The 27,850-nt window shown below is 35.6% G+C and overlaps 1 protein-coding gene across 46 annotated transcripts in view; it reads left to right on the forward strand.

The window, feature by feature from the left end:
• MPDZ (multiple PDZ domain crumbs cell polarity complex component) overlaps positions 1 to 27,850 on the forward strand; it is a 156,050-nt gene that overhangs the window by 85,816 nt on the left and 42,384 nt on the right. For 30 of the 46 annotated variants that reach the window (XM_081065699.1, XM_081065697.1, XM_081065701.1 and 27 more), the window contains 6 exons: positions 3,607 to 3,891; positions 4,144 to 4,267; positions 10,852 to 11,050; positions 16,639 to 16,743; positions 20,656 to 20,748; positions 27,635 to 27,812. In XM_081065699.1, coding sequence (XP_080921825.1) covers positions 3,607 to 3,891; positions 4,144 to 4,267; positions 10,852 to 11,050; positions 16,639 to 16,743; positions 20,656 to 20,748; positions 27,635 to 27,812 — 984 coding nt within the window. Of the gene's footprint in view, positions 1 to 3,606; positions 3,892 to 4,143; positions 4,268 to 10,851; positions 11,051 to 14,007; positions 14,050 to 16,638; positions 16,744 to 20,655; positions 20,749 to 27,634; positions 27,813 to 27,850 lie in introns of all 46 variants that reach the window. The other 16 variants (XM_081065682.1, XM_081065689.1, XM_081065673.1 and 13 more) reach the window with 1 other exon arrangement.

The raw sequence follows: 27,850 nt of genomic DNA on the forward strand, positions 1-27,850 counted from the left end.
GATAATGAGAATGATTGTGGAAATCTTAGTGACAAAACTGCAAGCTCTCGAAGGTATAAAAGATACTGCCTTTTCACTGAGTAGGGCCAGTGTATAAACAACAAAGGAAGTACGGCCTATGTCAGATAGAGTGGGAGAACAATGTAAGTTGGAGCAGCTATGCTTATAGTATGTTTTACAAAACTATTACGAGGACTTCTGTGGTAGACTGCTTACTGAAAAAAAGCAGGTCGTATCGAGTGAATGTTTTAAGTATTTAGCTACTCTCTATAAATATATGTCTGGGTCAATAATGTACCCAAATGTAACCTTAACATGTTTATTATACTTAAAAAAAATAAAACTTTCACATATATTTTAAAAATACAGTTTTCAATTATGTTTGATGTTTTTATTTAACCTCTCCCCTTTTTTTTTGAGGAGCAAGAATATATAAAGTGGAGTCACATATTAAGGTGGATTTTTGGTATCTCGACTTCATTTAAATACCAGGTTGCACTGGGAAGTTGTAGTTATTTTTTAACATATATGGGGGAAGAACTGCTTTTCTTTTAGAGCCATAAGACTTTTAAAAATAAAACTTGGTTGTTCAGCAACCAGAAATGTTTCCTAAGTAGGCGTATGTTGTCTGCTGTGTTGATTAGCTCTTTCTTTTTTATGTGTCTGTGTTAATTCTTTCATGAATAATGCATGGCGATTTCTATTACATGATTTACAGTAAATCCCAGCTAACAGGGCAGCTTAACCTCTTTTTCCAATGAAAAGTAATTTTCATTGTTATCTTTATGAAGTGGAAAGATATTTACTGCTAATTATTATAATTAATTTAGTAATACAGAAGCTAACCGATTTCTATAGTTAGTATGTTGTTATTTTTCATAAGATTAAAATAATCAAAGTTGGGCAAATGAGCCAACAAGTTATTGTTTAGCTTCTAGAAGTGTGGACAATGATACTTTCCTATTATTGTTCCTGAAGATTCTAAAGATGTTGTTTGCTTGTATTATATTCTTTTTACCAGCAATATTTCTTAATTCCAGAGAGATGAAAACTTGATTGAGGAGGTGGAGTGTAATAAATTGTGTTGGAGCAATTGGTTATCTACTTAGAAAAAAATGAAAAGAGATGCCCATATCTCAAACCATACCCTGAAATAAATTCCAGATGGGTTAAAACTGAATCTGAAAACAAAACACTTATAAAATAGAAGAAAAGTACTAGAAAGCATTTATTTTTCTTTGTGCGGAGGAAGAACTTATTAAGCTACGTAGAAAACCCAAAAGCACACACACACAAAATTGGGAAAATTTTATTACATAAAGAATTCCTTTAAGAATTACATAATGAATAATTGATTACATAAAGAATTTAACTTCCGCATGTATATATCATCTATAAACATAAAAGAGAAGAAGCTGGGAACGTATTTGCAGTATATATCACAAAGACTTTATATTCAGAATATGCCAATGATGACAATAAGTGAAAACTACCTGATAAAAATTTTGACAAAGCATATGGAGTGTTCACAGGAGATATACAAATGGCATGTCCTCACTAATTGTCATGGACATGCATAGCAAAACACTAATGCATATATTTCTTAACAGATCAAATTACCAAACTAATTTAGGGTTGTCAAGATTAGTTAGTAGGTACTCCCATAGTCTCTTTGTGAGAGAACATTGAAAGACCATTCAGCAATATATACCACCATTTTTTTAAAATTTATTTTTGAAGATTTTATTGGGGAAGGGGAACCGGACTTTACTGGGGAAAGTGTGTACTTCCAGGACTTTTTTTCCAAGTCAAGTTGTCCTTTTAGTCTTAGCTGTGGAGGGCACAGCTCAGCTCCAGGTCCGGTTGCCATTGCTAGTTGCAGGGGGCACAGCCCCCCATCCCTTGCGGGACTCAAGGAGTTGAACTGGCAACCTTGTGGTTGAGAGCCCACTGGCCCATGTGGGAGTTGAACTGGCAGCCTTCGGAGTTAGGAGCACGGAGCTCTAACCGCCTGAGCCACCGGCTGGCCCCTATACCAGCATTTTAAATGTGTACGTCACTTGACCCACAGCTCTAATTGTAAGAGTTCATACTAAATATTAATAAGTTTTCACAGGTTCACAAAGATGTGCAATAAAAATAACAGCAATGGCTCAAATTGGTCATTTTCTATTAAGTCAGGCATGTTTTTAAAACTACCTTGTGGTATTAACTCTATCCTCGCAATAGTCTTAAATTAGGTCCTATTATTTCTCCTAATTAACAGATAAAGGAACCAAGGCACAGAGTATATTTAAGTAACTTGTCAAAGCTCAAAGAGCTGACGAGTGGTGAAGCCAGCATCTGAAGTAGGCAGCCTGGCTCTAGAGTCTGCACCCTAGTCCTTTCCTACTTAGGAATATTTTATAGCCATAAGAAGATTGACTTTTATTGACTGACATGGAATCTCTCATGGGAAGGTTTAAAAATACTTCAAAAAAGCAAGTAAAAACCTGTGTCATGTATGGTTCAGTTTATGTTTTAAAAATGTATATGTATATGTGCATGATGTGTGAGTGTGTGCATTTGTACTTGTATGTATATGTTATGCAGGCACATTAAAAAAATCTGATGAATCAACAGCCCACTGAAGCCAGACATTTTTACTGGGAAAGGACCAAGGGTCCTTTCTTGGAGCCATAAAGGAAGACTTGAATTATTTCCTCTGTGTGCATACACAGTATACATCTATATGGCTTGAATCTTTTCTGATGACAATATATTCGTACACTGCTTTTATACTTTAAAAATATCAATCAAAGAATTGAAGGGAAAATTGATATGTATATTCAACAGCAGTTCATAGAGCAACTGCTTGCCCAAAGCACATAAATGATAACAATATATCATTGTAAGAGAATACATGTGTTTATGTAGAGGTATAGAATTTGAGTCTCAGCGAATTTTAGAAATTAAAATAAAGCCAAGAGAGGTTGTCTGATGTACAGATTGTTAATAAGTGAGCCTGGATTAGAGCCTACATCTTATGATAACCCTTCTTAGTATTTCATCTCTTGTATCTTGCAGAATGTGTATGAAAATTTTGCCTATAATAATATAAATTGTATGGCTTTGGTTCTTCTCCATAAATACCTATAAATGTCTGTCAAAATAATTTTCTCTTGGAGGTTCTTGTGAATCCTTTGTGCTCTTGATCTTATAATAAATAGAAACTTGGACTGGAAATGAACTACTCCTTAAATAAGATTTGGAAATATAAGTTACTTGCTTTCTCGTGTGGTTGAACTCTGAATGATTTCATTTATGAATAGAATATAATATTGCATCTAAATGATCATATGTCCAGCATATTGTACAGGTGGAAGTAACTCAGTAGAACATAAGATGTATGATTTGCAGGAAGTGTATTCAAAAACATTTATAAAAAGATGTGCAGAATATCAGCTAAGTGATGAATTTGTATATTTGCTAATGTTTTTTGAGCAATGAATAGTTGCATTGTGCTTTGTCTTTTCACTAAATAGTTGCTCATTAAGAAATAGTCTTGCAAAATACATTAATGTAATTCTGGCCATAATATTTTTGTGTTTGTCCTTTAATCATCAGGATATTACTGAAAATTCTTCAGAGCCAGTACTTGATCCCCACATGTCCTTGGAGGAACTGTACACACAGAATCTCCTGCAAAGACAGAAGGAGAGCCCACCTTCATTAGACTTGAGTATGGGACCTGCTTCTGGCTTTACCACAAATGATTACACACCTGCAAATGCTATTGAACAGCATCATGAAGGTGAAAACAAAACAGCGTGGACTGAGTCTCACCGGCCAAATGAAGTAATATCAAATGCAGAACTTAATTCTCCTCTGCTACCTGATTCAACTGGAAAGGTAATGTTTTAAAGATACAGTGTGTGTATAATGAAGTTAGGTATAGTGCAGTGTTATTCTGACTAATCTCCCCATTTGGATTGTGTGCTCTCCTGACGCTGAAATTTTTCAGAAGCCAACCAATGAACTTGTTTTGTTTATAGACTTCTTGTTGAATAATGCACAATCAATTAGAGCATAGGTGTGATGTTGAAATCATACTCCAAAGTCTAGTTTTCCTCTCCATGTGACTTATTTTTTTCTTTCCATCAGGGCTCTGAGTTCTTAAATCAACAGAGTTCCCTAGCCTCTGCTGCCGAGTGTGTCGTGCTTCAAAATATGTCCAAAGAATCTTTTGAGAGGACTATTACTATAGCAAAAGGCAATTCTAGCCTAGGTAAGTTCCTTATTGTCCATACATACCTTCCCATCCAGCCCCCTCCCAATGTGTAAATACGGAACTTGGTTTTGATATTTTGGGCTATCGATAAGAAAATAAATGTTCTAAAATTTCCTGCAGTTTTTACTCATTATTTTTTCCTGAAATGGTTAACAGGAAATGGTTTAGTTCAGACTAGCTTAAATCCTTCAATCTCTTAATTATTTAAAAGTATTCAGGAGCCTCATTTATATTCAAGTAAAGATATATGAATTGTTTGTGTATGAAACAGCAAATCAGAAAAGGAATTCTTAGAAAATGAAAAGTCAGCAATTTGGAACTCTAAATTCTTTGGAAAAGCAAATTATTAGTTTCTTTGAATGTTACTGGTTATGCATAACTCAGTTTGTATTTAATTTCTTTCATTCACTGAAATAAAGACTAACAAGACAGCCAGGTGTGCCACCACCACTATATACATGCAAGTTATTCAGTAGTCCTTCCCACGTGGCAGAATTTTTGTGTCCTCTCTTAACCCATAAAAGGATGCAGCTAGCTAATAATCATAAAACCTTCTGAGTTGGGCAAAGAAGACTTCCTGTAAAAATAAAATCCTAATTACAATAACTAAAGCTATATTGAAGCAGAGAACATTTTTTATTTGTTTGTTTGTTTGTTTTGGGGGGGCATTAAGCAGTCACGTGACCCAGCTCTGTCACTGGTGCTCTTTAATAATAAACAGGGTGTCAGATCAGTTACTCTGAATGCAGAGTGTAGCCCAAGATTCTCTGGTTAGCTCTGCATCACAGATCTTATTCCTGCTGTGATGTAACCAACCAGTACCCTTTACACTGATATCTTATGGCAGGGTCTTATTTCCTGGCGAAGTTTGAGACTTGGCAGGGAAGTCCAGCAGTGCTTACTTGGGGAGTGGGATTCCAGTCTCTGTCTCGCTCTAGATTTTGTTCCATTTGGTGGTGGCTGGGTACCACCAGTGGCAGCTAAATGGAGAATTATAGCCAAGAATTCTGAGTTATATTTCTTATATATTCCATTTAATAGACTAGTATAAAATTTAAGCTACAGAACTTTCTATCATTCATTAATTATGTGATGGATAACTGTAGATATCAAAGCATGTCAGGGATATTTCATCTGCTAATGCGGTGTTTCTGAACACATGCTCCTTAGGATATTAGTTCTGTAGGATGTTAATAGGAGTTATAAATGGTTTCGAAGTTTAATAGTTTGGAATGTGATGAATTTAAGGAGATAGGTTTCTGTTTGCATCACTTCTCAGAGGCTTTGATACACAGGTGTGCATTGTGGATCTCTAAGAAGAGATGCAGCATTTCTCTCATTTAATTGGCCTTAGAACCCATTTTTTGACCAACTCGTAAGACAGAAATTTTGTAAATCCCGCATGAGAAACCCTATTCTAGTGTATTTATACAACTATCAAACTTTCATTTTTTTCTATATTCTAGGCAGCATGCCTAGACACCGCAATATGTAATCACGTTTCTCGAAGAACATGAATTAAAGAGAGTAATCTACACATCCAGTCCTAAATGTATTAACATGTTATACATGCTATGATAGACAGTCATACAGAGAACATCAAAGGCTCGAAAAAGGGAATGGCTGAGCCCTAATCTCTGAGTACGTGGAGGAGTTTAGAAAGGTTTTGTAGAGGAGAACGTACTGGATTTAATTCTTGAAACAGCAGTAGATTAGGGAAAAGTAAAATTGGGAAAGTTGGAAGCTACTAGAGCTGAGGCAGAGAAATGTGAAACATGACTGAATTTTGTTTGGTATGGATGAAATGCAGTGTGATGATGGGCAAAGTAAGAAATGAAGTTAAAGGAATGATAGGTGGGAACCCACTGCTGGATGGGCTCCTGCGCATGACATAGGACTTTGGGTGTAACACCGTCTTGCCTCAAGCTCCTAGACGTAGTGGGAGCCAGGGGCAGAAGATCTTGTTTTAAGAAGATCATTCTGGCATAGGTTGGTGAATTAGATTAGAAGCAGTGGGAGGCGCTTGTAAGAGCCATGACTTGAGTACATCTGAGTTTGTGATCTGACCCCTTTTGGATTGCTCTCCTATTTTTAGTTTGCTGAGAAAATGTTGAATTTTGTCAAATCTTTTTCTTCTTTTATTGAGAAAATCATACGGGTTTTTAATACATTGTTACTGTGTGAAGACACATTGTTTTTTAAGTGTGGTACAGATACCTAGCATAAAATTGTCCATTTTAACCATTTTTAAGTTTCTGTGATATTAAGTACATTTGCATTGTTGTGCAACCATCACCACCATCTATCTCCAGAACTTTTTCATCTTCTTTAATGGGTACTGAAACTCTGTGCTCCTTAAACAACAACTCCCCCTTCTCCCTGTCCTCTAGCTCCTAGCAGCCATCATTCTACACTCTGTCTCTATAAATTGTGGCTACTAAGTACCTCATACTCGTGTAAGTGGAATCATACAATATGTGTCCCTTTCTGACTGGTTTATTTCATTTAGCAAAATGTCTTCAAGCTTCATCCATGTTGTAGCACATGTCAGAATGCTCTTCCTTTTAAAAGCTGAATAATATTCCTGTGTGTGTGTGTGTACCACATTTTATCCATTTCTGTGTTGTTGGGCACTTGAGTTGCTTCCACCATAGCTTTTGGGTTTAGATTTTAAAAATATACCAAAGATGATTAAGCTCTTGGGGAAAAAACAATGAAAGGTAAAGTGTCCTTGCTATCTATCGTGTGAGGAAATCCATTTAAACTTCAACAGTTTGATTTTAAAATTAAAGTATAAGAAAGCCCTTTTATTTGCTTTGTGTGACGAAACCACGCGTCCGTACCTATCAGTGTGAAATCATAGCACATTAGTTTAGTAACCAAATTGTAATAAAAACGTATGAATATCACTTTTATTTTTATGATTTATTTCCATTATGTGAAGTAATTTACATACTCACAATGTTTATAGGGGCTTCTTGGACGTTTGATTTCCTGGGACCCAGTGAGGTTCCTCTCGCATTTTGGAGTTCAAATTCAATATGCTAAAGCAGGGACATTTCTGTCGTATCTCATTGGACAGGGGATGTTTAGTATTCAGATTTTTGCAGCATTTAGGGTAACTAAATGTAAAAGTATCATGAAAAAGGTTACTTAAAAAACCTGTGTAAAACATTAAATATTTTCAATTAAAACATTCATTTAAGTTTTTAATGTTGGAAGGTGGTGCCTTTACAACTTGAAGTAACACAAAATATGATAATGTTTGAGAAAATCTAAATAGAGGCTGGCTTTGTGGCGATAGAGTATGTTAGAGTCATAGTCTTCCCTTAATCAACTTACATGAGGTTGTTTTCAGCTTTCACTTTCTGGATAATTTCTTTTTTCTACTGATAACCAGAAGAAATTATAAATAAATGATAGCTTTCCGTAAAAGCTGTTGTAATCCATTTACTTTGATTTCATGAGTCACTTGGATTTTGTTTTAACTTTGTTAAATATAAGAGAGCAATGTTATATGCAGATATACACACATATGTACAGATGCACACAGTGACCTTGGAAACTTTTAACCTTGATTTTGATAGGTCCTGTGATCCATTGGCTAAATATGTTGTATTAGGTTAGGACTTGAAGGTGAAAAGCAAAGGTAAAAAGTTAGGAAGAAAAAGAAGGTATTATCCTCTCTCCACTGATTAGGTAAAGAAACATAGACAGACTCAGAAATTTCTCTGCAAGTACTCAGTCCTCAGGAGATGGAAGCAGAGCTCAAACCTCGCTCCGTCTCTGGTTTTGACATACCCTGCAGTACACATCAGTGCTCCAGTTACCGTAAGACAGCTGTGATAACAAGCTTCATTTTGAAGATGAATTAAGATATGCATTTAGCCTTTAGAGAGCAATACAGCTTTGGATTGGAATAGAGATGCATTTTAAATATATTCTGTGAGTTTTCATTTGTTTCTATTTTGTACATTATTAAGCATTTATGCCAGGCACCCTGAAAGTTACTCTGCATAAGCTTATATCATGTAATTCTTTAAACACCCCTCAATGTGGGCATTAACACCATTTTACAGATGGGTAAAATGAGGCCCAGTGTGAGGTTAAGTTAATTGCCCAAGGCCGCAATGATTAAAAGTGGTGTAACGGATTTAGAACTAATTCTCTGGTTCTACACTATATGGTTTAGTCTAGACTGCTGTACTTCTTCCAGAAAAAAATAAAATAAAATTGAGAGATCTTATAAATTACAATCAAAATCTAGTTAGTGGATATGACCTTAAAGTTGTTGAACTGAAAATGATTGCTTGGTGAAAAGAAAATGTAAGGTAACTGATGTCAACTTCTTGGTTTATTTAGTTTGCATGAACCACAGCCTTACAGCTGATAGAGTCAGGAGTTACAGATGCTATTAAAAATGAATTTGAAAGTCATGTCGACTGTTACTCATGGGGATTTGTCCCATGTTGATGGCTTGCTTTATTGTAGAGTGCATGGTGCTAGTGAGAAGATGATGGGTTAGATTCCCAGTATGGGCCACTGAGTTAAATTTTAAATTTCAAATTAAATTTTAAATTTTAAATTAACTTTTAGTCCAGTTTTTGGTAGGTCTTGGTGGGAAGGGTGACAGCATCCAACACACTACAGTACCACTGAAACATGACACAGCCAGCCTCTTTCCTCATAGGAAACCTACCTGGGATGAAATAGTGTCTAAACTTGTTTGTTGGTTTATGGTAAGCAGAGGTGTTTCCTTAATGACAGTACATTAAAAAATCATTAATATGAGTCTTAAAATAATATTTTAAATACATTTGATAATGGTTTATTTCTATCAGAAAATGATAACTAGGAGCTTGGATTGCCCATATCCAGGCATAAACGATCAGGCTGGAAGCATATAATAGTCAGGATTGTTCTTAAAAAATATTTGAAACATTATAGCTAATTTGGTATAATTAGAATTAGTAATTTAGACGAAGTGATACTTTCTTTTTTTTAAAAAAATGTAAAAACCCAAAGACGAATTTGTGACTTCTCTCAAAGAAAGTACATATGTGTATTCTTATAGCTTTATATCTTTTCTTGTCTGGTTTAATTACATAATCTTGTTTTGGAAGGAACTTTTAGCACTTGATTTTAAGTGATTAACATTATTTGACATAAAGTTTTAGCATAATTTCTAAAGGTTTTATATTTTTGAAGGAATAGAGTGAGAGTATGATGAAAAGGCAGTGTTAATTTAGATGAGATGTGTTTGGAAAGCCATTTTGAGGAAGTGATACTGAAGAGTGAGAAGGAGTTGGTTGTGTAAGAATTGCTGAAACAGGGCATAAGGCAAAAAGACTAGGTGTATTCTGAAAGAAGGTTATGTTGCTGGATCGCAGGGAGCCAAGGAAGACGTGGCCCCAGGAAGGGTGCATGTTGAAAGAGCCAGGCCACCAGTGCCCTATAGATTGTGTCAAGTATGTGGGGTGTATAGCAGCATAACAGGAAGTTGCTAAAGCATTGTTAGCACGGGAGTGATGTGATGTGATTTGTCTTTTTGGAATGATCACTCTGTCTGCTGTGAGAAGAATACACTGGAAGCTAGGAGACCAATTAGGAGACTATTTTGAAAAGTGACGCAAGAGGAGAAGGTGCTGGCATGGTCGAAAGTTAGGGTGGGCATGGCGAAAGATGAATGGATTCAAAATAGAAATGATAGGACTCCAACTTTCTCCCTTGAGTAATGGAGAGTGCTCTTGTGGTACACCACCAAAAAGGGCAAGACAAATGGAGAAATAAGAGGAGCGAGAAACATAAAATTCAGTTTCTAAGTTTAATTTTGTATATCCTAAGGTTGCATTTCCTATTAGTCATCCAGGGAACATGTCAGGAGGGTAATTGAATATCCAAAACTGGAACTTACAGAAGTTTAAATTTGGAGATAAAATGGGAATCGATTAGAATTAAGTTCACATCAGTTCAGTTCAACAGACTACTGTACATTCAGGCACTGATGATAAGACTTGAATACAAGCTTCTTGATGTTAGGAATTCTGAGTTATACTTTTTTTATCTCAAGGACCCAGAATAGTACTTGGCATATAGTAAATATATACTGAGTAAACTAATGATTTGAAAATAAGGTAGTGGCACCGAGTTTAATTTATTGCACTAATTTTCCATTTGCACCCCTGTTGTTTATTTTCTTATACCTATAAGATATAAAATGCTATTATAAAATTGATTGGATTCTGTCAAAATATTCTCCCTGGGAGATCTTTCTGTTTAAGGGGCAACACCTCAAATAGCCTAACTTAGAATAACTTCAGTGTAGATCTGTTTTATCTCTAATGTATTCAACATAGAGTGTCATTTTGTGGATACAATTTCACAAACATTTCCAAATTTTATTAAAAAATATTTTTTGTTACAAACTAACTTTTTCCTTTCCTTTTGATTATTTTTTATTGGCTAAAAAAAGGTAATGCTAATCTTTTATCTCTGAATCCATAGGAATTATTATAATTCAACTTACAATGATTTTGAAAGTCACATATTTAATCCATATCTGTGTTCCTCCATTGACATAGGGATGACCGTAAGTGCTAATAAAGATTGTTTGGGGATGATTGTTCGAAGTATTATTCATGGAGGTGCCATTAGTCGAGATGGCCGGATTGCCGCTGGGGACTGCATCTTGTCTATTAATGAAGAATCTACTGTCAGTTTAACCAATGCCCAGGCACGAGCCATGTTGAGACGACATTCTCTCATTGGGCCTGACATAAAGTAAGTATCTTTTGGACCCCAGTTTGGCTGGGGAAATTCAGGAATTTCAATTCATTAATCAGATTTCTTTTTTTCAGTATATGTTTCTGTGTAATATACAAAAATCACATATTTATTTAATATAAATCACCTAAGAATTTCACTATTCGTGCATAGTTCTGGATTGTAGGTCGTCTCTTTAAGATAACAATGTTGAACTATTTGAAAACATGTTGCTTTCTCTTTTTTAATTTTACTTCTCCAGTGATTTCTGCAAAAGCCTTAGAGTGAGAGATAGGACACAGAATAGGAGGGTCTACTCTTAGGATCTTAGAAAGAAGATTGGATTGGCCTCAGTGTAAGGAATTGTACACTGTCTAATTGATGTGTATAAGTCCTAGAACTGAGCCAGGAATGGAAAAGATCATGTAGAACAGTGCCAGTCTGACCCGTAATTTTCCTTTGTTGAGCTACCTCATGATCCAAGAAAATTCACCAATATGTTGATGCAGTTTGATGGTGGGTCATATAGGATATTTTTTGGGGGAAGTACTTATTAAACTGTTTCATAATCCTTTAATGTGCTAAAAGCACATTTTATTTGTGGTTTGGTTTTTAAGTCACTAAACATTTTATGAACTAATGTAGAAATTAGTTCATGACTTTATTGTCATACCTCATCAATGTAATAGCTTGGCTTTTTCTCTAACGGTTGAGTATTTGTATTTAATGTATAAGGGATAAAATAGTAAAATAAGAGCTCAGAGAAAGATTATTTACCCTAAATTGATACAATGAATACTAGTATGGGAGACTTTTTTGTATTAATGCTATTTTATTGACTGCATGCTGTATTATTTTTTTCTGAAGTAGATATTGCTAGATCTGAGGTAAGAAAAACAATATTTACAATCTGTTTTTCATTCTGCCATCAATAAAAAGTAGAAAAATATATACTGTTTGGAGTGGATTCTGCTGTCTTATAAAAAATAATATTTTGAGGCAGCATTTCACTAATGGACTTTCCTATTTTTGCATGCCTTTGGACTTTTATTTTATAATGGAACAGAGCATCAGATCATCAGTTCCTTAATTATCTTATTAATGATAGTACAAGTGGACATTATTAAAAATGTCAAAGCCTCGATACTAAGAGAAAAGAGCAACTTTAAGTGCTTTACTCACCACTTGTGGTCCAATGTCCATTTCTTTTGCTTAAAAGATGAATGATATACATCCACATGGAGACTCCTTATGGCCAGGGTTTTAGCTTACAGAGCTTATATGTAGTATAAAATGCAGATGGCCTCGTAACTGATCACTTGATTTATTATGTGATAATGCCCATGTTCTGCTATGAGCACTGATGCAGGTCTCTGAGCACCATAATCGATCTTGGTTCTAGCTTTATTCCTCTGTTCTGATGACTGCTGAATTTAAAAGGGAGCCATTGTGACATTGATTTGACACAAGGCATGCATCTAGTCAGTTCTAGAAAAGATGTCCAGCTCCAAAAGTCTTTTTTCTCCTTTTTGCACTTTTGTTGTTATTGTTTGTTCTGTTTTGCTTTTTGTTTGTTTACTTGTTTTCCCACCTTTTGACTCAGCACCAAAGTATACCTGGTCATGCGGACAGCAGCTTTATTATGACTATGAAGGATATCTAGAGAGCTCGCTACATAAATAATTGCTTGAGGATCCCAGGAGGCAAAATGTAGTATAGTCTCTTACATTAAAAAAGGAAAATAAGAAAAAACAACACAACCTTCCCTCCTCTGGAAATCAGTCAGTCACTCAGTCAGTTGACCTCTTTCTCGCGTGCTGGCTGTGTGCACATACGCACACTCACAAACATACCAACAAAGCACATTGATTCCTTCTCAAGTGTCCTACGAAAGGTGTGATTCAAATGGTTATGGTTTGATTCATGGGGTAAATGATAAAAAGATATTAGAGTCATATAATCATTTTTCAGAAAAATGTGTTAAGTGATAAAACAAATAGCCGTTTAGATTGACTGGGGCTGAACAATTTCCATGCCTTTTTGCATCGTGTTTTGGCTCTGTGCCCTCTTGATCTACTTTCATGAAACAAAAGGTTTAGAATTACCTTGAAAGCTCTGAGTAATCCTCCCAAAAGGAAAGTCTAGGCCTCCCATTACCACGAATGGAGCCATATTTTGCCTCTGACCAATTAAGCTTTGTAGTCATTGCCTGGATTTAGGCTCCACCCATGTTTCTTCCCCTTTATTTCTTGTTATGAATCTACTTTAATCTGGGGTGGTGGTAGAGCACTGTATTGGTTGGACTAAAAAAAAAAAAACAACACAAAAAAAACAACTAAATGGTTCAGTTACATAACTGGTTTTAGGCGAAGCCTTGCTTTTTGAGACAATGCACTGGATTTCTTTTTTTGCCTTCTCCCATGGATAGCTAGGAACTTTGTGTGTGTGCATTCATGCATGCCTGGGTAGATAATTTGAGTTTCAAGAGTTGAAGAACAGCCAGTTTAAGTTCCAGGTTTCATTATTTTCTATGGAAAACCAGATGTGAATCCTCACCAGAATGCATTCTGTTTCACTTCTCACTCCACCTTGCCAGGAGTTTTTATATTTCTGTTATAATAGCCAGGGTTTTGCGCTTAGCAGCAGCTGCTGGTAACATCTGCCAGATAATTACGAGCTGAATCAGAATTCACCTGCCTTAACCTAAAGTGTGGGATGAATTCCTGATCAAGGGATAAAAGAGTGATTGCAGTTACATTTTCCCATGCTTGTTAATAATCACTGCTATAGACACCAGCAAAGAGCAGATGCTTTTCTGGGGGAGGTGTAGATAGGAGGGAGGTGGAAAGGGGAGAAAAACAACCAGGAGCACCCACTTTTAACTACATATGTATGCATCTCACATTCAGCACAAGACATTGACATGTGTTAACACCATTGTAAAAAGATGCTGCGGCGTATGCTTCCCATTCTAGATTTTCTACAGCACCTGCTGATGATCGAGCCCCCTTTCATGTGTGAGTATCGGTGATTCAAAAGCTCATTATGTCTGTGTGTTACAACTTGTCTGTGAAAACCATTTCATGCTTTTGTAACCTCCTGATGCTGGGATGGATCCAGATATAAATTCAGTGTATACATTTTGGCATTTTTCCCCCCCTTCATTTATAAAAGAATATAAATTCCAACAGAGCCATGAGATTGTTACATTTTCACATGGCACTGATGATTGTGCTCTCATTTGAAAAATCATATTTTCCAACTACTAAGCTTTTAAGCTCCTTTGTCAGGGAAGGATCCTGTCTGCATGTGCAGGCACAGTCTCTAGATGAGGAGCCGTGTCACATTTCGGCATCACTAATGTTATTCTTTTTTTCTTTCACTCCATGTGTAACCAAAGGTTAGTTTACGTTTAAGAATTTTTAGCATAACCCCCACAGAAGCAGTTTCTGTGTGTTTCCACTGTTCATCATTTAGTTTTGGTGTTCTTTATTGACTATTTGGGGGATTTGGGTGTCCGTATTTCTCTGCATGTGCTATTGCATTATGGGATGCTTGTTTTGGTGGCTCGATATCTGTACTGGGCTACATGTGTATGGAAAGCTGCCTTGTTTCCCCCTTCTCACTGTTACTTAAAATATCAGAAAAAAAATATTTGTAAATATCCCTCTCCCTCACCCTTTAGCAAAAGGAAAACCAACTTTGGACAGATATAGAGGAAAATTCATTAACATTGTTTGGGATAGAAACATCTTTTCCTTCTTAAACGAGTTTAAAAAGTTAAATACTTTGAACTGGTTATTATTATTTTCACTACTGTGTTCTAGCTCCACCCCTCCCCCCATCACTTCTTCCTGGCTCTTTTCCTTAAGGTTTTGTTTATGAGTTTTATTGTTATTGAATCTTCAGAAATAATACTAGTTTTCTTGAATAGGCTTTTCAGGTTTGGGGTTTTATGTTTACCTTTATGTTTCTTTCTGTAAAATAGTCTAATCTTCTTTTCCAAAAGATTATATATGTACAAAAGGTATAATGTGTTGTGTCTTTTTGACTCATGATGTTTGAAAGGATAAATGTAAATTTACTATTGAATATATTTTTAACACCATAGTGCAGGTATTTTTATAGATAAATACATGAAGTAGAGTGAGACTTAGAATGCAACTCTCTTACCCAGCCTGATCCTAAATCCACCGAACTGTGCTTTCTGCTTCATTTGTTGATCCTCGAGCAAAAAGTGTCATGAAGAAGAGATCCCAAGGGTCCACTGATTTTGCCGTGTGAATCAGGTGTGACAAGGCTAGCTGATGCCGTTTAGAACACTGCCTTACGTTTGTGTTATGCATCTCAGCTTACAATTGCCTCATAAAAAGTGATGTCCTTTTTGTGACTGAATAGATGACAGTTCAGCTGTGATGATTTACCCTCCCGTCACATTCCTGATGAACAACAGAACTGTGTCTTCTGACTCCAAATCTAAGTGACCTCACAGAGTGAATGCTTTTTATGGAATAACCAATATATCTGAAATTATATGTCCTCCTCACTCAATAAATTATGACATTGGTATAGTTCTTATTTTATTATATCATAAAAGGCAATCCTTTTATCCTTGCACTCCACTGCTAAGATTTTAATATTTATGTTCATGGATAAGTTACGGATAGCTGTTTTAATAGTATTCATGGTTTTTACATTGTGTATTTTTATATACCCTTTTTTTTAGCTGTACAAACATGCTGAACAGGCTTCAAATGCAGTATTTCTTTTGCCTTGCTATTCATTAATTTGAGGATCTTGGGACAACCTACTAAACAAGTGTATTAACTATAAAGTTTCATAGGACAACAATGAACTTGAATTTTCCAATGTCCTTTGTTGCACCTTACAATTGCAGTCAGCATCTAAACCAGTGCCTTAATATTATAGGCGTTCAGCCATTACTTGTTAAATTAGTAAATAACCATTCAAGTGTAAATAATAGGCTTTTCTATGAAACTAAAATTAACTTACGAGAAGTTGTCACAAATTAGTAAGACTTTCCATAAACTTATAATGACTTGACTTTCAGACCTGAGAGTTCATAACTTAATAGAGCTAATATATAATTATTAGTAATCATTGTTAATATCCATAATTGATTATGCATTATGGAAAAATGTAAAGTTATTTGTGATACCCAGTGTTTTAATAGCATACACATTATTTGTTTCTGCCAAGGAAACTAAGAATCTTTGGATAAAATTAATGTCATTACTGATAGTTATTTTCCAAAGGATTTATAGATCTTTCTCAATTCAAAAAGTTGTTTTACTCTTCTCATTTAAAAATTAATAATGCTGTTTTCCACCCCCATACGATTATTGGTAAACACATAATTTATCAGTAGCATTTTAAATTTTAATTTCTGTTGTTATTCTTATTTATAAGATTCTTTATTCTTTTGAAGTTTGGATTTTCTGCAGAATAAACTTATTAAAGGAGGTGTGTGAAAAAAGTAGGGATGAAGAGACAATATAATTTTATTCCTATATTTTGGAAGCTTTTCCTAACAATGAGCCAAAACTTTACTTCCCTTTGCCTTCATGGATCATGTTCTGTTCCAGAATTACATATGTGCCTGCGGAACATTTGGAAGACTTCAGAATAAACTTGGGACAACAATCTGGAGGAATTATGGCACTGGATATTTTTTCTTCATACACTGGCAGGTAAATGAAATAGTAAATCTACTACAGTGAATGAATAATACAGCAGATTATAAAATCGTTTTGAATTCAGAGTCAGAAGGACTCGCAATGAAATAAATTGAATTCCTTTCTCTCTTTCAACATTACAAAAATATTATCCCCTTTTCCTCTTATTTAAGTAATTATTATAGTGTGCAAAATTTGGAAAATATATGAAAGTTCAAGAAACTAAAATTATCTCTAATTATACCACTAAATATAGCACTTTTAACATATTGAGTTTAGAGAATTCACCTCAGGTCTGAGTATTTCATGAATTCCCCGGAACCTACAATTTGTATAGTATTTCATCATGCTTTTTCTTCTCTTGTGAGTATTTTCAAACATCTTCCCAAATTTTATTTTTTTTTAGCATACATTCAGACTGAGAAACATTTTTAGTGGTTATTTTTCACTCTTTTAAAGAATGTTGAGCAGAGCATCTTGGTATATATGCAGGTTAGGAAACAGGGTGCATGGCTTTTTTAAAGGCTCTTGATACACAATGTATTAAGAACCTTTAAAGAATACAGGAAAAAGGTTTTCTTATTTTTTGTTTTTTTTTTTTTTCCCTTAGGGAAAGCAGGAACCTGGTTTTGACGCTGAGTTCAGCGTAGGGAGAGAAATAATGTTAAATTGCTGTCCACGAATAGTGTACCATTTTATATTCTTAGCTCTGGACCTGTTTTTTTCAGTTGCGTTGGCAGCTGAGTACCAGATTTCTCTTTGAGCACGCTGCAGAGCAGAAATGTGTCTGCAAACATTCTGAGATCTTCTCAGAAGAGTTCTGCCATTCCTCAGAGAATGTCAGAACATCCCAGAACACTTCGGTGTCCACTGACTCGATAGACATCATAATATGACATTATTGTTTTCTCTGCAAATTGCACGTGACCACAGTAATACAGAAAGTGTCAAGGAAGGGAAAGGTATGTTATGTGTTTAGTAAAGGAAAGAAATGTTGTGGCCCTTGGGCTCTCGTGAATTTTATGGGAAAAGGAGTATTCACTGTGTACAAAACTCAAGCACACTCCACTCTAGAATATCCATCTCAGGGTTAATCACATTAATTGGTTATAGTTTCCTGATGCTTTCTGTCAGAATGGTAAAAGCAGTCATTTCAATAGCCCTCTGAAATATCATTTCAAATGGCTTAAAGAATATGCGAAGGTAATGCTATATTTGTTTTAAGCTCTAAGGCCTTAAATGCACTCACGATGTATTAGAGAGAAAGAGCCACTTTCAGCACTGTGCCCTCCCACTCTCCCATCACAGAAAGGAGAATGACCTTGGCTGTGCTGTGACTAATGGCTTCACGGCAGAAAAAGTATATTTGCTATTACTATAAAGGTGCTCAAAACAAAATAAAATGATCTACATTTTGCAGAGGAGGAATCTGCACCGAGAGAGGTTAAGAAACTTGTCCAAGTTCCATAGTTAATAACTAACAGAGCCGAGATCAGAATGTAAGCAGTCAGACGCCTTGGTTTGTTAACCACTGGATCCGAAGAAAGAATCGCACAGGCCCAGGATAAAAATATGGGCAGCATAGCATGGAAGTTAAGAGCTCAGGTTTTGTAGTAAAATGGCCTCAATTAAAATCTCACTTCTACTTTACTATGTCACCTTGTGCCAATTTCTGGCACTTAAATGCAGATGAAAAGGAAGTTATTATAGTTGACAAAAATTTCATTGGTATTCAACAAACATGGATGCAAAGAAGTCAGTTCATTTTTGGCTGGGTGAGTACAGGAGGAAGAGAATCGGTCCCTTCTGCTCTTTGGAACACATGACACTTGAGTCCCATAAACCACACTCTAAGATGGATAAAGAATAATAAGTACATTTATAAGAGCATATCTGGGTTAGTGGAAGGATTCAAGATTAGAGAATCATTTGAAGAGAGCGGTGCTTTTGTATCAAAGGATTCAGGATATAAGTCTTCTTATAGCTAAAGAAGCATGAGCATATGATGCACTGTGTCAGAGTGTTTCTGAATAGCTCACGGGGTAAGAACCTCCCTGCACACCCATGGCTGTCACTGAATATTTTAGGGCTTGTTTCTGTTCTTGTCTGTCTGCCATACCTGCTTTTTCTATCATAGTCTCTCCAGTTGTATTTCCAGAGGGTTAGGACTGGTCTTCACGTTTTCTTCTCATATCTTCCAGATAACAGCTTCACTCAGACTGTCTCATTCTCAATCAGCTTCTTAATGTCTTCTTTTAAATCCCCCCTTTTGTGACTCTGTTCCCAGCAGTCCCATCCCACTCTCAGGCCATGGATCTCAGAACCCCAGCCTCTTGCACAGCCTTGCACAGGAGGGGAATTCAGACACACAGCCAATGGGCAGGACCTATAGGCAGGGAGACTTCCTTTTAACACTTGAACACAAATTTGTAACATTCATGACTTTTTCTATTTGACTTCCTTCACTTAGGATGATATTCTCAAGATCCATCCATGTTGTCACAAATGGTAGTATTTCACCTTTTCTTATGGCCAAGTAGTATTCCATTGTATATATGTGCCACCATGATTTCACTCACGTGGGATATAAAACTGAAAGCAACAATCGAACAAACAAGACAAACAAAAACTCATAGACAGACAATAGTATGGTGATTACCAGAGAAAAAGAGGAATGAGGGGAAGGTGGAAAAGGATAAAGGGATTCAAATACATGGTGATGGAAGGAGATTTACTTAGTGGTGAACACACAATGCATTATAAAGCTGATGTATTATAGCATTGTATACTTGAAACCTATATAATTTCATTAACCAGTGTCACTGAAATAAATTTAATAAAAATGTTTTAAAAACTTAACATTCAGATCAGAGAAAGAATGAGATGTTCAAAGAGAGCCTGGACATTTACTTGCCAGAAATGTTGTGAAACATATTTCAACAGAGATGGAGTCTTGGATTAATGACTTCTGATCTCAAAGTCTAAAGATTGTATAATTTGACAGAGTTCAGTATTTCTGTCAATGGAGAATGGATAAAATTTGAGCATATACTTTCTTTAGATATTTCACTTTCTATAAAAATAAACTGAAAATCATTTTTGAATCAGAATTTTTATAGCCTTCTCTACTTTCAAATGAATGTGTGAACATTTTTCTTAAATCCAGTTTTTACTAATAGCATAAGGACTCCCCATAATTGATTTAACCATCCTCTATTGCCCTTATGTGTTACTTGACTGGACACATTTTATTACATGCCTGACATTTGGCAAAATTGGAACTCCTACAGACATTGAAAAGGGACCTTGAACAGAGGTACATTGTAAACTGCTTCCTGTAAGGCGTGTTCTGTGTCTGGCCCCTCCGAATCAGCTGAAGCTGGACCACAAGTATTTCCATCTTTCTTCATAAGTTGTCAGGAAAGCATTGCTCCATCCTTAGGGAGCAGAGATGATAAACTTCTGGCATATACCTAATGACAAGTGCTTTTAGGGCAGAGATCAATCAGGGAGGGATGTGCAAGCTTATAACACACATGGTGCTTCTACCTTCTTGTACATGGTAGGTATTTAAGAAACACTTGTGGACTAGTCTTTCTTTAAAATTCTGCTACTTATCCCCTTCTTCTCGTTTCATTCCTATATTTTCTCATGTTTCATCAGAAAAGAGACTAGACAAGACTCTTATTGTTCAGTTGTGTCTTCAGACTAAGTTATGGTAGAATGATTCTGATGTAAGGTTTTTATTTTATTTGATCAGGTGTTCCTTTCCCCTTAATGTACAATGTTATGTATTTATTGGCCAAGTCTGGTGACAATAGCGAGCAGTTCTGCCTTTGTAGCCAACCCAGTAATAAAGTATACATCAGACAGTTTTCCATGGTTTCACTAGGAGGTTGGGGTTCTCACTGTATAACTCTTTTACAGAGACATTCCAGAATTACCAGAACGAGAAGAAGGGGAGGGAGAAGAAAGTGAACTTCAGAATGCAGCTTACAGCAACTGGAATCAGCCCAGGCGGTAAGGACTGTTTAGGTCTTCTGCCTCCTCAGTGTTTAAAGATAAGGAGGTACTAGTTTCAAATACTGGGCTCCAGCATGCAACTGTGACATTGGGCAAGTTTTTTAATATTCCCTTACCCTCCATTTCTTCATGTGTATAGTGGCGAGGATAATATGTATCATACCGGGTTAAAACTAACATGTGTACAAGGATTTGGCATATAGTAGGAACTAAATAAAATTAACTAGAGGAAATTATGCATAGGTAGTTGGAATGGGTGCTATTTTCTGTGGAGTTTGATCTTAGGTCAACAATCAAATAATTAATGTATATTTCTCTGGAATTTGTAGACACTATATATTCAAACATATATACTCAAAACACGTATATGTGTGTGCATGCACATTAGTAAGCATATTGTTATCCCAGACTGCAGTTATTCTAACCCATGCTCTGTTAGAACTAATCTCCTATGTAATAGAAAAGATGATTTCCCTAAATATGCTCAGATATATCACCATACATCACTAAAGTATACTTCTGTGTTTACGTTAAGTAAAATCAAATTCAGTTCAATAGATATTTATTGAGTCCTGATTATGGACCCTGAGAAGAAGGAGATGGTTTTGTGAACAACAGGGAAGTATAAGACATAAATCCGCTCTTCTAGGAATCTGTAATGTACTTAGGGAGGCAATATTAGAGACCCACAAAATAAAGAAAACTAGAAGGTATTTTGCATTAAGTGTAAAATGTAAATAATCATTGGGCATTCCCTCTAAACAGATCTAAAGGCGACCATCGTAGTTGTGTCTTGCACTTAGTAAACATTTAATATTTATTCTACTGCGAATAAATAAAATGTTCAAGAGAGAACAATTTCTACTTGTCAGCATTATAATACAGTTTGATGATTTTCCTTGCTCACAAATGAACTTGAAGTGGCAGCCATCACATTTAAACATTTTTTAGTTTGAGTTATTATGTTCAAAGTATAGAAAACTTGCTATGTTGCTTTCACACAAAAAAAGTAGGTGTTTCCAGCCATCTAAAAGGAAGGGGAGTAGGATCCAATATATGGTGATGGAAGAACTGACTCTGGGTGGAGAACACATACTGCAATACATAGATGATGGATTATAGAATTGTACACTTGAGACCTATATAATTTTAAATAACAAGGTCACCTCGATAGATTTAATAAACATTTTTTTAAATTACTGAACAAAATCAAAATTAAGCAAAATAAATAAAATGACTTTTAAATTTGAATTCTTTAAAAAAGCTGTTTAGCCTGCTTAAAGAAATCAGTCTCTCCACATTGTCTCCCATATCCAGGACAGAATATAAGTGCTAGATCTAGGGCAGAAATATAAAAAAAGTAAAGTTTCTTATTTTTTTGAGGATGGAGGCAAAAGTAAGTTTGATGAAACTAGTTTGTAGTTGGTAACCATAGTGATAAACTTGAATTTTGTTGGAGAATAGTCATCACAGGAAAAGAAATAGGTTGGCCAGAAATAGTTTAGAAGGCACTCCTTGGAGTCAACAAGAGCCCTATTTGAATTCTAACTTTGACACTTTGCTAAGACAAGTTGGTTAATCTTTGCTAGCTCTCAGTTACTTCATCTTTAAAATGGGATTAATAATAGAACCTTTAAATTTGGGGGAGAATTCAGTGTGAGAATGCATGTGAAATTCTGAGCATAGTGCCTGGTACAGAGTGAGCATTCAGTTGGGGATTGGCATTGCCAGTTCTCATCACTAACAACTAAGCAAATAGAAAGTATTGCACACACGAATCATTATGCAGTTGTCTTGTAAGAAAGAATTAAGTGTAATTTATGGACTGGATGATTTTTATATTTGTATCCTAAATTTTACCTTTCATATCACCCTAAGAGATGTCTCTAAAAGTAGTTAACTACCTTATAGAGAGAATATGTCTGGAGCTTCCATAAGTCTTAAAGAAGGTGCTCTGCACTCTTCTATTACAGAATTGTACACCTAAAATCTATGTAACTTTACTAATAATCATCACCCCAGTAAACTTTAATTAAATAAGAAAAAGAAGTACTAAGGGACTTTTGGGGGAAAGTTCATAAAGCATTGTGCTCACAGAATATTGTGAGGAAGCTTACCAAAATAACCAGGGCAAGTGTTATGAATATGCTTTATAACTTTGGGCATTCATTCTTACAGTCAAAAAATTTTAGTTTGTAAGGAAATTTTAGCAAAGTGTAAATTTTAAAATTGTAAATAAGCTGTTTTACTCTTATTTTGCACTGTGACCTTCCTTTACAGAATTAGCATCAAACTGTATGTATCATTTTCCAGCTTACTTACTTTTCTCTCAGTCCAGTGTTTGGGAGATCTATCGTGTTGATACTTAAAGATCTAATTCATTCAATTTAATTTTTGCAGTGCATTTCAGTATATGAATATACCATAGTTTATTCCCAGATTGATGTTGAACAGCTAACAGTTATTCACTATTATAATAATTCTGTGCAGTAAATATATTCATTTCCTTACTTACATATGAGAATTTGGGTATATACCCAGAATTGGAATTGCTGGCTTATAGATTGAAATGTATTATTTACTTTATTAGAGGTTGTTAACTTGCTATATAAGGTGCATATTTTAAGGTGCCATTTTTTCCTTCTTTTTCCAAAATATGAGCATTCCCTTTCCCCCTACATCCTTATTGCCCCAATATGATCATTTTTTTAAAGAAGTTTTTTGTCCGTCTGATGGGTAGAAAATGGTACCTTGTCTTAATAAACAGTGTAAAGGTGTAACAGGATTGAGGAGGTAGGATTCAAATTTGCTCATTTGTCGTATGGATTGAATTTTATGTCTTCCTTAATTACATTACTTTAGTAATAATAATCATAATAAGAGTAATAAAAGATTTATTGGTTGTTTACTATATTCCAAAGCTTTGTTTTTCTCTTTACATGTATTCATTAGCTTTAATCATCACAGCATCTCTCAGACGTAGAGATTTTATTGGCTTCATTTCAAAGATGAGGAATGTAAGAGATAAGTAAGTTTCAGAGGGTCACACAGTTAAGTAGCAAAAGAGCAGGACTTGAACCCAAGGAGACTCTGTTCAGAGCTCAGGCAGCCTGGCCTCAGAGCTCGGTTTTACTTTCGCTTTTCTGAATTGCGTTCTTTTTAAACCTATAGATTGGTCTCAAGAATGGCTGCCATTGTTGCGTAAAACTGACTCCGAATATGTTCTATAAAATTTTTCTTTTGTAGGTCTCCTTTTTCTTTCCACATAATGTTTGCCGTGTTCTATTCAGTGAATAATGAATCTGATTCCTCAGCACTGGGATCATTTTGGCCATCTGTCTTTGGTTATCTTCTCCAAAGTTTTAAGCAGTTACAGCCTTTCTTCTAGAGAGTATATTTGAAAACACTTTGCTATCTGTGCCAAACCCTGTGTGAGCATAGGGTACTATTATCCAAAGGTTGTTTAATCTCTGTTGTGCCTCTTCCCTTCTTTGTAAAATAGGGCTAGTAACAGTATCCACTTCATAGAGATAATATGAGAATTAGATGGGAGTCAGTGGGACTCAGGGAATAATGCTGAGCACATGAGAAGACCATAATAAGTGTTTGCTGCTGCTTTTATTTTTATTAGTAAAGAAATTAAAAGAATCATTTTATTTCCTTTTTCCTTCATATGACTTTTTTACAATTTTTCTTTTACATTTCAATTACAGTGGCCATTCAATATTTTATTACTTTCAGTAAAGAAGTTAGTAAAGCTAGTCATTGTGTTTAATAGTTAAGAATCCGGAATACATGGGTGGGTCTCCTTATCTCATCTCTTAAAAAGGAAGAAATAAAACAAGAACGAAGTGTCTTACATAATGGTAACTTACATTTATATAATTTATTAAGTGATCCCCCAAATAACTGTTGCACCCACCTGACACCATATATAATTATTACAATATTATTGACTATATTCCTTATGCTATACTTTACATCCCCATGACTATTTTGTAACTGCCAATTTTTACTTTTTAATCCCTTCACTTTTTCACCTACCCCACCCTTCTCCCATCTAGCAACCTTCGGTTTGTTCTCTGTATCTATGAGTCTGTTTCTGTTTTATTTACGCATTTAGTTTGTTCTTTAGATTCCACATCGAGGTGAGATCACACACTATTTGTCTTTCTCTGTCTGACTTATTTTACTCAAAATAATACTCTAGGTCCAACCATGTTGTTGCAAATGGTAAGATTTCATTCTTTTTTATGGCCGAGTAATATTCCTATGGCTGAGTAATGTTACATTGTGTATATGTACCACATTTTCTTTATTCAGTTGTCTATCGATGGACACTTAGGTTGCTTCCATATCTTGGCTATTGTAACTAATGCTGCAGTGAACATAGGGATGTGTATATCTTTTGAATTAGTGTTTTGAATCACTTTTTAATTTACACTGACCACAGAGAACCCCAGGAGACATTTCATTCTTGTTTTATTTTATTTCTTCCTTTTTAAGAGAAGAGTTGAGGAGTCCCACCCATGTATTCCGGATTCTTAAATACAATGACTAGCTTTACTAACTTCTTTACTTTGCCATTTTACCTTAGGAACTGCTTTAAGAAACAAGAAAGGCTGTTGGTTTTTGTCTTTCACAGAATTCCTTGAGTGAAAGAAAATGATAAATAGGATTTTAAGTAGTTTAAACTACACAAATTTTATGAGATCAAAGATCATGGTGAGACTCTTTTAAAGTACACAGGTAGAGTCCCTAGGATTATAGATTTCTAATAAAAAAAAGTGCTCCCCAAAGAAAAGAGGTGTCTCATCACCTGACTTTATCTGACCAGTTGCCTGTCCCCTCAATCTACCTGTGAGGTGCTGCTTTTACACACAGCGTTTTCTTACTGGGCCCTTCCTCATTCCACAGGAGTCCATACCTTTCCTCTCTGCTGGAAGCACCTGTCAAGTCAAGGTTGAGGGCATGTTTGGACCGTACTCTTTTCTCCTGTTTGATGTCCTCCACGGTCCTCCTTCCTTCAGCATGGAGCAGATTGCAGACTCACTATTGTATCTTAGAGCTCTCCGCTTGGTATCTCTGTTTCCTTCTGATACCCTGAGCTGCTCACCTGTCTTAGCCAAACACTTCCCTGTCCATCACCTTATTTTTATATGACTATCCCAACCTTCTCACAGGGCAGATACTTTCAATTCGTTCATAGCTCTTATAACTGTTTGCAGTTACTGGATATGAATTGATGGGTTTCTTATGGGGGTAGAAGAATTGCATTTAAAACAGAGGAAGGAGCAAGTGCAAGGCCCCCAGGCAGGAGAACATGTCTGTTGAAATTTAGAGACAGTACAAAGACGATGTGGTTGCTGGAGTGGAGAGAGGAAAGTGGAGAGCCATGGAAGAAGCTTTTCTGGAGATGGTGGTGGGATCAGATCATGTAGGATCTTGTCAGCCACTGCTCTTTATGCCCCAACTGTTAGTTTCCAGATCAACCTTGGGAAGACAAGAGTCCTACAGACATAATCTGGCATGGCGTGAGCAGGGCTGTTCTTTCTCTTGATTGTGTTGCTAAGCTGAGAACTGTCAGTTCAAGGGTAGCTGGACTTGATTACTTAATATCTGCACTATTAGAGCTCCTGAAAAATGGTACTTTTAGACTGGTCTGTGCCTCGGCCAGCAGGGTGAGTCCATTATTTACTTTTAACAAATCAGCTTCAGAAATAACATTAGTATTATCAGACCTTATAAAACATATCATCGGAAAAGTATTTAAGACGATCTTCTTTTACTACTGGTAAAACTTTAATAAATTCAGCAAATAGTATTTGCAAAAGTTAATATACATAAAGATATTTTATTCCATTACATTTAAAAATATTTTTTTTTAACCAATGGAACCAATTTAAAGTGTGTAGATCAGTGACATTAAGTCCGTTCACATTTAACCATCCTCTTCCCTATCTTCTAGCAATCACCATTCTACTTTCTGTCTCTATGAATATGACTATTCCAGGTACATCGTGTAGGTGGAATCATAAAGTGTTTGTCCTTTATTTCACTTGCCTGGCTTATGTCACTTAGCATAATGTCCTTTTTTAAGGCTGAATAATACTCCATAATATTCCATTATCTGCAGATGGACACTTGGTTGCTTCTACCTTTTGGTTATTGTGAATAATATTTATATGAATATGACAGTGCAAATATTTATATCTCTTCAAGACCATACTTTGAATTCTTTTGAGTCTATACCCAGAAATGGAATTGGTGGATCATATAGTAATTCTATTTTTAATTTTTTGAGGAACTCCTGTACTTTTTTCCATAGTGGCTGCATTTTAGATTGCTGTCAATAGTGCACAAGGGCTCATACTTCACAGTTTCTCTAATTTCTCATTGCCACCACTTATTTTCTGTTTTATTTTTTTGATAGTGCTATCCTAGTGGGTGTGAGGTGATATCACATTATGGTTTTGATTTGTAGTTCCCCAATGATTAGTGGTATTAATTATCCTTTTCATGCATTTATGGGCCATTTGTGTATCTTCTTTAGAAAATGTCTATTCAACTCCTTTGCCCTTTTTAAAATGGGTTATTTTTTGTGGTTGAGTTTTAGGGGTTCTCTCTATATTCCAGATACTAATCCCTTATCAGATACGTGATTTGCAAATATTTTGTCCCATTCTGTGGGTTATCATTTTACTCTACTGATAGTATGTTTTGATGAATAAAAGTTTTTAATTTTGTTGAAGTCCAATTTGGTTATTTTGTGGTTATTGTCTGTGCTTTTGGTGTCATATCTAAAAAAAATATTGCCAAATCCAGTGTCATGAGCTTTTCCCTTATGTTTTCGTATACGAGTTTAACATTTTATTTTTTACAGGGTTGAACTTTGGAGAGAACCAAGCAAATCCTTGGGCATCAGCATTGTTGGTGGACGAGGGATGGGCAGCCGTCTAAGCAATGGTGAAGTGATGAGGGGCATTTTCATCAAACATGTTCTTGAAGATAGCCCAGCTGGCAAAAATGGAACCTTGAAACCTGGAGATAGAATAGTAGAGGTACCTTCCAGTGAGCTTTATGTGCTAAAATCCCTCAC

This window comes from Rhinolophus hipposideros, assembly GCF_964194185.1.
Source record: "Rhinolophus hipposideros genome assembly, chromosome: 11".
Taxonomy (NCBI): domain Eukaryota; kingdom Metazoa; phylum Chordata; class Mammalia; order Chiroptera; family Rhinolophidae; genus Rhinolophus; species Rhinolophus hipposideros.